At 41.7% G+C, this 11,581-nt stretch overlaps 1 protein-coding gene across 3 annotated transcripts in view; it reads left to right on the top strand.

Annotated features, from left to right (window-relative positions):
• Positions 1-10,232: 10,232 nt before the first annotated feature.
• Positions 10,233-11,581, top strand: part of WASL (WASP like actin nucleation promoting factor) — a 63,460-nt gene continuing 62,111 nt past the window's right edge. The window contains exon 1 of one of the 3 annotated variants that reach the window (XM_081038139.1): positions 10,233-10,808. In XM_081038139.1, the coding sequence (XP_080894265.1) occupies positions 10,689-10,808 (120 nt within the window). In that variant the 5' untranslated portion in view covers positions 10,233-10,688. The remainder of the gene's footprint in view (positions 10,809-11,581) is intronic. The other 2 variants (XM_081038140.1, XM_081038141.1) reach the window with 2 other exon arrangements.

Raw genomic sequence — 11,581 nt, 5'->3', positions numbered from 1 at the left:
ACCAGTACAAGTGCCTTGGACGCTTTTGGACGCCACGGTTTCTCTGAAGTCTCAGGGCACTAGAGTCAGAGCTGAAGGCAAGAATCTGAATCTGAACTAAAATACAATAAGCCACTAGATACCTTAGGGACTAAGAAATGATAGGTTCGGTTTTTTGTTTTGTTTTTTTTTTTTACTTATTACTGGTGGTAAGTGAAATCAAGATGAAGTGATGACCAAGCAGAGAAAAACAATTATTGGACTTTGATGACAAAACTATTTGTATCCACAGATTATTTTTCCTAAAACACTTGTCATCAGTCTTGTCTTCCTTGCCCTGCTGACCAGTAGTTACGCAGGCCCTTCACTTTCAGTGGATGCTTCAGAGTTGCCCCTCGTCTGTTCAGTGCTTTTGTAGGAATTAGCAGAAAGTGTGCCCTCCAAGTGCTAGGGCACACACACAATTTGGCTGAGTTTCAGCTCACACAAGCCTAGAAATGATCATTTGGCATGCTATGAGTGCACAGGAAAGAGCGTGGATTTAGAAACCTTCCAGTAAAAGGGACTCCCCTGTTGGTGTACTTCCCAACCCCTTGACCAGTCCAGGCACCAGCTGCCAGTCACTGGGAGTGTTGCCTGCTCACGGCTCAGTTGCTCCCTTCTCCAGAGTTTTGGCACTGCCTTTCTCTAATGTGGCCATGACCCAAACCGCTCCCTCCTCCCAAAGCCAATGGCTGTGTAATAAATGACACACAAAGCTGATCCTCTTGCCTATGACATTTCTACGGAATGAGTTCTGCTCCAGAGAGTCATCCTTTGTGGATCAAGCAAACTAAGGCTAGACTTCATCTGAGATGTCATTTGCATGACTATTTCCTCCTCCCTGTGCAGTTTCCTTCATTCCCTATGAGTGTTTCCTGAAGAACATGCCCTCCATAAATCATGTGCCTGGATCTCTGTCTCAGGCTCTGTTCCTAGGGAAACTGATTTAATTCAAACACTAATTATGATTTTTTTAATCTCTAGGACAAATATAGGTTCTGGAGAAAGTTACAATTAAACAAAGTTATTTTCAGTAATCTAGTATTAAGGTTTAGGGACTTATTTTAAAATAATAGGCCAATTTATAATTACTGATGAGATGGCAAAATACTTTTCTGATGTTGAAAACCCAAGAACTGAGAAAACAGGGCAAAGAAATAAGTTTAAAACTTGTTCCATACTCTATAGGGTTTTCAGGCTATATATGTTTATATGTATACAGTATACATATAAATGTGGCTGAGTAGTCTGAGCTAACATTCTAGAAAATCTTTTTTTGTGGGGGATTCCTTGAACTTTCATTCTGTTTAGTAGTAACAGCTACCACTTATTGAGCAAGCTTTAAGTGCCAGACTTTGCAGCAGGTGCTATTACATTATTTCAATTTTACTCCCTACAACAATCCCATGAGATAGGTATGATCTCCATTTTACGGAGGAGGAAACTGAGGTACAGTGAAACTAATTTGACCGCTGTAGAGCTGCTCGTCCACCTAGGTCTGTCTATAATGCCTGCATTATTTTCATTAAATTATCCTGCCTCTCAGTGAAATTTTACACACATTTAATCAACATCTGTTGCTATGTAAAAAAACCAAATATATCCCTATATTGTTATACGTTTTTGCCTTTTCCATTTTTAGGCACAGATGAATGAGAAGTTTGAATTACATACGTGCTAAAGTCACTTCCACCTCTGACACACTGAATGTAAGTAAAGATATTGAGCTGAACGACTCTCAAACAAGGAATTAAGAATTTATTTTGACACAACTGACGCTAAATTATCTGAGTATTCAATGTTTTTCCTCATCTATTAAAAAACTAATAATATTAACTATTAGCCATGGAATATTAAGATGCATGACTCATTTAATAATTATCAAGTATTATACAATCTCATTTTGAATATAATGATATGTATTAGATCAATAATTCCATAAAACAATAGTCATCAATTACCCATTCCTTTCTGCTAAGGTAATTGAAAGTAGGATTTTTATGCTCAGGGGATTGTAATTCTTACCACCCCCCTCTTCCAATAGAGGTGGGCTTACAAGGCTTATATATTCATTTTTTTTATCACCAAAATGGTACTTGTAATAATGAAAAAGATAACTGTTGATATTCTCTTATGCACTGCCTTTTACCCATTACTTTAAAAAATGCTGGTTGTCTCTTAAATCCAAAAATAAACATGGGATTATATAATTTTGAGCTGAAAAGAACCTTAGCAATCATTAATTCATCCCTTTTATTTCACAAATCAGTAAATGGAAGCATTCAGAAACTGAGTGACTTTACTAAGTGACAATGGCTAGTTAATATCAGAATGCAGATTAGAACAGCTACTCGGTTATCAGGGCAGCTGTTTTGCAAGGTGTGAACAACGCACACGCTGCCTACAGATTATTCCCTAACTAAACCTGAGACTGACAAGAAGAAACCCCAGTGGTTTTTACCAGTTCCCTCCCCAAAAGGAATGGGATTCACATCCAGTCTGTATAAGGCTCTATGGGGAGGAAGGTGGTTGTTGGAGGTAAATTTAATCCCCTGGATGTCCTCTTGAAGGTCAGTCCCATCAAAGTCACCCAGAGAGCTTTTTAAACATCGAATGATGAGTCCTACCCGCAATGTTCCTGATTCGGTTTCTGATTTGAGAGTTGGGCCAAGAATTTGCATTGCTAACAGGTTCCCAGGTGATGCTACAGCTACTAGTCACGCAGGGCACCCAGATTTTGAGAAGTACTGGCCTATCTCCCCCAGCTCCAAGGGACAGCTAGTCTACTGACTTTTTGTCCTGGTTCTTGTTTCACTCCCTTTTCCAATACTCCAGGGACTTGCTTCCAGAGTTGCTCTGCCAGACCAACTCAAGCTTTGATTTACTCTTCTGGGAATTGCATCGTGCTAAAAACTATTAGTCTAGAAAACCCCAAACAATATACCCCATATTTCTCCTCTCAGACTGGGCTCTCGGGATACCTAAACCTGCTCAGGAAGAGCAAGGAAAAAAACCACTTCATACTCTGGACCTGAATTAGTGTGCTGGAGCATCTAAGGTGGAGGCCATTCCCGTCTGCTGTTAACCATAACCCCTCTCCCTGCTCCCCTCAGGCTGTGTGCAGATTTCTGCACAGTATTTTCTCTTCAGGTGCTCTTCGAATGAATGCCACATGCAAGCATTTGGACAAGACTAGAAATTTTCTTGACTTGATTTCAGAGCATATCTAACTATCTTTGTACCTCATGAAAAATATATTGTTCCTTGAATCAGAAATGACCATTTAATCTATAAATATACACTTGATATGGTATAGATTCAATATTAAGAATAAGAGGATATTAAGATGAATAAGACATGATCCCAGCTCTCAAAGAGCCTTCTCTCTAACAGGGAGACAGACATTTATATAATTTCCAAGTGGTAAATCTCGATCTTATTGGCTTTGACAAAATATTTTAACATATTAAATGGCATACTACAATTTTCTTTAATGCATTCACTAAACACCTATTCATAGATAAATGACATCAAAGTGTTTAACCTTATAGTACCAATCCACTCAACCAGTACTAACTTTCCAGAGAAAATAACTTAGTTGATGTGGCGGAAACAAACAAAAAAATAGAAAAAAGGACTGCCAGTTTTTATTAAACTGAAAAAATGGAATAAAAAGACTGCTTACATCCTAGAGATAGTTTAAAATTCTTTTATGTATTTAACTTGCATGTAATGCAGTACACGAAATGCTATCACCTTCATAAAATTGTGAAGTTTAATATATAGTGCTTAGTCTTTAAAAAGACTTCCAGTTATTTAACAGGAAGCAGAATTTTCACACCAAAATATGTTTTTGGGATGTTATTTTAAGCTGGTTATTTTGAAGAAACAAAAGACTCAGAAATAAACTTTGACCCTCCCCGAACGTGCCTAAAGGTATTCATACAGAAAGACCTGCTTCAAGGAAGGGAGAGTCACCTTAGCATCATAATATAAACTAAATGTGGCAGATGAAACCACACAAAGTCTGTTTGTTAGACGTGCCTCTGTGTCCCATTGTTTCTGGGTGGCCCAGCAAGAATTTGGTTACCAAATGTTCGGTCCTTTTCATCCACCTGTGAGTTGCCTGCTTTCCCTTTGCAGTCCTACACCCTGGCCTCCCTCTCCTTAGTTCAGAATGCTATATAAGCCTCAACTTCCCAATGTGTCCTTGGGTCTCATATTCTTACGGAACCCCCGTCATGCACATATGTAATAAATTTGGTCATTTTCTCCGGTTAATCTGTCTCATGTTAATTTGATTATTAGTCCAGCCAGAAGAACTCGGAAGGATAGAAGGAAAATTATTGTTCTGACCCCACACCTTCAATTTCCTAAAGTTCCTACTGACCGTTGCCATCCTCTCCCCAAACTGAATTAACTAGCTACTGAGTGCCTGTGAATAGTCTTCCATTGTTCGGGAAATTTCTGACCTTATGAATCTGTAGATCTCTAAAGTTGAACCTGAAATCTCAGGCTGTCTTGCAGCTAGGGCACAGGTATGTGACTTCTCTAAACAGACAAACCTGCGGGCAATTGTTATTTCAAAGCACATAAATAAGCAGATGGCACAAGGAATTCATTCTGGAAAAGGTGGCTACAGAAATACACAGCTTTTAGAGACCCAGAGAGATTGTATTTTCTAGTTCCCAACTTTAGCAGTGGATTTATGGTTTCTGTGTCCAGAGGTGAGAGTTCACTGGAACAGTTCCAGAGTGAAACTTGGGTATAGTCTCCAGTTTAAGGATGAATCAAGATATCTAACATTTGACAAAACAGGCATTCAGAGAGAAAAGAGAAAAACTGAATGAAGAAAATGATGAGACAATAAGATAAAAACTTTTCAGTACTGAAGGACATGACTTTTTAGACAGAAAGGGCATCCAGCATACCCAGTACAATGAATGTAAAAAGATCGCTCTTTTGGTACATCACCAAATTTCATAATTCCATGAGCAGACAAAAGACCCTTAAAACTTCTAGAGATAATAAAAAGCCATGAACACAGGATCAAAATCACAATATCATATATCTACAACAATGTTAAAAATTACAAATCAATGTAATAACACCTTCAAATTGTGATGGAAACTGATTTTCAATCTGAAATTCTATACTCAGTTAAACTATCAGCAAAGGGTCAGGTTAGAATAAGACATGATTTGATGTACAGGTCTCCAAAATGTTATTTTTCTACACTTTTTTTCTAGGGAAGCCACTAATGGGTATACACTACCAAAACAATGGAATAAACGAAAACAGATAACATAGGATTCAAGAAACGGAGGGTACAACACAGAACAAAAGTGAAGGGAAATCCCAGACAACAATCATGTAGCCAAGAGAGTAATAGTCTAGAATAATATAGCACAGTAGAAGGAACCTAGAAGGTCTCTGATTTGAAAAACAAACAAACAAAAAACCACATAGGTGGATCTAATAGATTCTGATACATTTGATTATGTGGAAAATAGTATGAGATGAAATTTTATAGTTGTTAAAGAATATAGAAAAAATGAAAAAATTAAACAAGAAAATTTGAGGAAATTATTGAGGGGTAAAAAACAACAAAATTAAAATGGTACAAGAATGTAAATGTAATCATAGTGTAATACTTGACTCATTAGAGACATATATATTGTTCTGTGTGATAATGATTTAAACACAAATTATGCTATAACTATAATGGTGGAGAAAAAATGGGGGAGTGTTAATTTAAGAGAAAGAAATCGTCACCACTTACAACAGGAAGTTAATAGATAATGCTGTAAATTGATCAATCCATACATAGCAGCTCAGCATATTATAATACGTATCGGAAGAAACAATTCAAAGTAGATGTATTTGGGGAGAGCACATGGGGATAGAGAAGGAAGCATGGAGTTTGTTTTTTTGTTGTTGTTATTAGCTTTGTAGTACTATTTTATTTTTAAAATTATGTGCATGTGTCAATTTTATAAATCTAAAAATTGATTTAAAAAAAGTTAATGGTATAGAACATATTCACCCCAATACTTTCAGCGAGGTAATGGGATACATGGCTTCGTCATGCTGCCTACCATCCATAATGTAAATTAACCTTGAACACATTATAATAAAGAAGCCAATGTTTTTCGCCTCTCTTCTGGAATAATTAGATTGAGAGCCATTGAATATTCATTAAAGTTAAGAAGCAGGGGAGAGAAAACTAGTGAGCAGCATCTTGGGAACTACAATACACGTAGTTCTTCAAATAATTTCTTGCATAAAGGCATGCATTAGGTATCTGGAGAGTAGGCCATATCGTGGTAGTTATCATCACTGGTAATTCAGTACCATAAGTAAGAATTTAATGTTCCACTAACATCACTAAGAAATCAGAAGGAGTTGTAAGTAAACTATCCATTCCTAAAAAGGAAAGTCCCAAAGAGGCTTGTATTCAAAATAAATTGAAAAGGGAGAGAAAGAGAAAAACAGTTTGGTAGCTTACTTTTCAAGATTTTAGTTGATGAAAATTAAAGCACTCAATATATAACTTGGGAAAACAAGTACTAAGACAAATTCTCTTAAACACTGACACAGGCAACATTTACATGAAAATGTGAAGATATTTTACAATGTGAACATTCTAAACCTATGACACTTAAAGGTTGCATGGGAGAAGGGACAATCACCCCCTTGCCATTTCCGCGCTCGCTGCTGTTGTCTCTATAACTCAGTTCTGCCAGTCAAGCAGTAATAGTTAAGTCAGTCCTGGTTAATTGGCCACAGCTGCTGAATGCCAACATCCCTGGGTGCAGCTGCCTCTATATTCCCCTACAATGATGGGTGTCACTACAGTTTAAATTATTAATATTAGCAAGGGGAACAGGGTGTTTCAGAGGACTTGTAACAGTACATAAACAATGATATTTGTAAAGAAGTAAAGTGGATTAACAAAGGACCAGGACAGGAGAAATTTGCAGTGTATAATAACGGCAGGGAATGCATCTGCAAATATGCCCTCCTTTCCATAAATAAGCTATCCTAACGTTTTCTGTTAAAAATGAGGACTGTAGCTTAAAGGATAGTAGCAAAGAAAGAAGAAAATGAAAGTACTAGAATAGATTCTGAATCAAAGAAAGTCAAGTGGAAGAACTTTTAAAAATTGCCTTATTCTTAGTTGTATTCATAATACAGCATGTGCATTTTACATGTATATGAAGATAAAATCCCTACAGTATTCTTAACCTACATTACAAACTTCAACATACTCAGTTGAAGGGAAATAGAATCCTTCTTATTTCCTGGATCAAATCCAATTTCTCAAACTGTGTAAAAAGAATTTGAGATAAGAAAATAACTTGCCAAAGAAAACAGAAAGATGTCTTGTGTTTGGCTGAAGAGAGGATATGCTATCGAGAATGAAAGAAAGAAAGGACTTGCTAAAACTTTTCAAACAAATAGAGCCAGTACTGCTTGGTCTCACGATGAACGTGGAAAAATAGAATCCTTGTATGCATAGGAAGGGGGATAACCCCAAATATTGTCTGTGCACGTGTCCCAAAGAATAAGGAAGGCATATTTAGTGTTCACACTTATATTTTCCACATTTTAAGAACAAGGAGTCGAAAAAAGCCCAGATAAAAGCAAAAGTAACAATGAAGGAGTAGAAAATAAGAACTTAGACTGTAATTTTGTGGACAAAATACTATATTTAAAATTTTGAGGAAAAGCTAAAGAAGCAGTTTGGGCTTGAGAAAAAAAGCCTGTGGTGGTTATAATTTTCCATCTTCATTTCTAAAGAAAAAAAGAACTGGGCAAATGGTCAGAAAATTTCACTTAGAAACATAAGATTTTAAAAATTTTCTCATAGAAAAAAGGTAATTAAAACAATAAACAGTTTAGGCTAACAAAAGGTTGTGAAATGATTGGAAGCCAGTAATTTTCCATGTGGGACAGATTCTTCAACTCATAGCTACTGTCCATTCACCCATCCTCCCATAGCTTCTTTTTCACAGCCCTCTTCCACATCTTTCTACTATCTTCAAAATGGTTTGGTGGACTACAAGTTTTAAAAGCGAGCATTCTAACATAAAAATTGCTCTCATTCACTTTTTATTAATTAGAAATTAATATGATTCTGTCTCTAGATTTCTAGTTTTAAAAGCTTTGTAATTTTGGCATACTGACACATAGAGTCTATGTGACATAACATGTACCCTAATTAGAAATTCTGCAAACAAAAAGAAATGATACCCCAAATTCACTATATATTTGGAGAATGACGCAGAGTTCTAAATAGGAAGGACAGTTTTCAAAGTATCAGGTTTAGACAGAATACTGATAAAAACACCCATTTCAACTCAACTCTTGAACCTTTAGCTAAGGGAAGGGAAGGTAGACCATAGGTAATGATGGTCAGTGACAGACAAGTAATATTTGAGTAACCATGATGTAGCAGGTACTTTACATTGTTATCCTGGTAAGTTTTACAACTTTGAGGTAGGTTTAATTATGTTTATACTAAACCTTTATTAAATAGAAATTATTTTCTATTTTACGGATGAGGAAACTAAGACTTAGAGAAGCAACTTGTCCAAAGTCCACAAGGTTGTAAATTGGCAGAACAAGAACTCCAACTTAGGCCTATGTGAAGCCTTTATTTTTCTTACTATCCTGGTTCCCTGGTTTGAAAATACTAAGGATCTAATTTCTATCATTTCTCAAGCATTTCTAATGCTTTCCACTGTTGCTGTGGTTTTAATTCATAGGAGCCTCAAATCTGATACAAGGCTAACTGCTTTAGCTTCTAGGTTATTTTATTAGCTCTGTAATTCGGAGGAAACTCCAGGTTGATATTTCTACCATTGTTTTTCTAAACCAAATTATTTTATTAAAAGTCCACTCGCTTTCTAAAAATCACATTTTCCGTAATGTTATTAATCAAATGTAATTTTGAAATATCCATATTTTGTGCGAGGACTCCCAGGACTACATGACCGCGTTTCCCTTTGTCAGTTTGTTCCTACTTAGCTAACTTCATTAAGGGCAGTTTTAAAGTTTCATATTTTCAAAGTGCACTGATAATGGTTGATTAATCTGTTTAGTCCATCGGAGATTTGTATTGGAAGCTATCAGAGATGTTAAAATCAATTAGTTTCATCCAATTTTATTTGGCATGGGATGGCTTACATTTAATATATGGTAACTTTGTTATTGAAATTGAGTAATTAGCAACCACGATGGTGCAAGTTTACCCAACAAATGCTGATTTGTTTAAAGTGGAGAAGTCAGATGCTTGTTCTAATTCACTGTTGCGGGTAGTATTTATCATTTCCATATTCCAAAGCTTCGTTTTAACACTTGAACATTAAATTTATTGAACAGAAGAGTTTATCTTAAGTAACTTTCAATATTTCGAGGTATACGTGTTTTTTTCTTGTTTTTCCATTCCTGAGGTTTACTTCTGACGACTAAACCAGATGATGCCTTTTCCTGTGTGACCGACATCCCCACATGGGCACAGTCCTTTTGGGTGAGAAGAAAACAAGGTCTTCGGGGTTTGAGAGAAACAAGAAGACGAGAAGCGAAAAAAGGAGTATTTTTCAATTCACAAGACAGGGGCTAACAGGCGTGTCCCGGACCCTTGCAGGAACAGATCTTGGATTTACACGTGACAGACACACGCTCATCCTCCTGAGACGCCAGGCGGACGGCAGCAATCGGAGTGCGCTTGTTTTGGGTAACCTCCATCGGCAAGCTCTCCTTTCACGACACAGGGCGAGGCCTGGTGGCTCCTCCACTCCCACTCCTGACGTTGGGACCGAGTTTAAGACACCCCGGGCACCTGCGGCTCTGACCGAAACCGGCGGGGAGCACCGGGCACCGCGCCACTTGTCTTCGGTGTCCCGTCTCCCCATCCCAGACCCTCTTGCCGCGCGGTGCGAGCGTCCGGTGTCCGCGCCCCAGAAATCAGAGCCGTTCCGGGGAGGGGGCCTGGGTGCGCACGGCCGCTCCGCAGAGGCGCGCGTCTGGGAAAGCGGCGCCGGCAGCCCGGGGCGGAGCCGACCCTCCTCCTCGCTGCGGACGGCAGCCGCCGGGCCACGACACTAGAGGCGGGTCCCGCACCCGGCACCACGGCCCCGCCTCGGGCCGCAGCCCGCGCCGCCCGCGCCGCGACCGGAAGAGGCGGGGCCCGGGGCCGGCGCGGCGAGGCCGGCGGCGCGTGCGGGGGGGGGGGGGCGGCTCCTCCGGGCCCGGCCCGCGGCCGAGTTTCCGGCGCGCTCCCCCGCGTCCTGCGTCTTGTGGTCTCGCCCGCCCCCGCTGCCATGTTGGATTGTGCGGCCGCCGCCGCCGCTGCCGCCGCCGCGGGAGGAGCGTTGGAGGAGGAGTTGGGAGTTTAGCGCAGTCGCCGGAGAGCCAGGGCAACGACCATCCGGCCGGAGCCCAGCCGGGCGGGAGTTGGGAGCTTCCCTCGCTCCGCGCGGCCCGCCGTCGGCTCCTCCTTCCCGTGGCCTCCCTCCTCCTCCTCCCCGCGCCCGAGGAGTTGAGCGAGATGCTGCGCCTCTGACTCCCCTCCGCCCGCCCCTGTCACCGAGAGGGGGGACGAGCGCTCGCCCACTCGCCGGAGGACACGGACCTGGGCTCCCAGCCCCGCCGGCGACACCATGAGCTCCGGCCAGCAGCAGCAGCAGCCGCCGCCGCGGAGGGTCACCAACGTGGGGTCCCTGCTGCTCACCCCGCAGGAGAACGAGTCCCTCTTCACCTTCCTCGGCAAGAAATGTGTGGTCAGTGGTCCAGACCCGCGTCGCCACCACCGACGTTACCTCGGGCCCGGGCCGGGAAGTGGGAGTGGGGATGGAGGCGGGCGCGGCGCGGGGAGGGTCGGGCTGCTGGCCAGGCCTTCGCCCGGCCCCCTCCCTGGCTGCGGGCAGTGCGGGCCCGGCAGCCGAACGCCGCCACCCGGAGCTGCCCGGGAGCGGGAAGTGTCACCTCCGCAGGCCGCCTCCGAGCCCTGCTCGGCCCGGCCCTCCGCCCTTGCTGCTGGTGCAAACTTGACTCTCAGGCCCAAAGGCGATTTTCTTGCACGAGCTGCCGGATCTTAGCAACCCGGCGCCTGCCCTGGCCCTCGCCTCACCTCCTACCGCTTGATCGCGGGGTACCCTCCTTCACAGTGCCAGAGGTTTCAGGAGTGGGCAGGTTAGGAAATGAAACTCAGCTATGAATGAAGCGGACCACACGGTGGTTTTTCAGTCCCCCTTTAGGATCTCAGGAGGGAATGATGTGGAGTGCATGGGTGCAAAAGGAGGGCAGGAAATGCTCCTGTGCCCCATTGCAGAGAAACAGGATTTGTGTCTCCAGCCTTCTCGCCCAGGCCTGATTTCTGCTGCCCTCCCCCCTGGTTTTATTTATTTATTTATTTTTTGCATTGGTGGGAGGAGGTACTGCTCTCCCCACTGCCATGCGCAGGGGCACCGCAATCGCTGGTAGTTCTTGGCCTTTTGGGGCCTGAGCATGATTCTTAGATTGGTGTTGTGCGGCCTGTTCCGACCCCAGATGG

The sequence above is a fragment of the Rhinolophus hipposideros genome, assembly GCF_964194185.1.
Source record: "Rhinolophus hipposideros genome assembly, chromosome: 25".
In the NCBI taxonomy this organism is placed as follows: Eukaryota; Metazoa; Chordata; class Mammalia; order Chiroptera; family Rhinolophidae; genus Rhinolophus; species Rhinolophus hipposideros.
The sequence above is the reverse complement of the archived record's forward strand: the minus strand, read 5'-3'. Positions and strand labels throughout refer to the sequence as shown.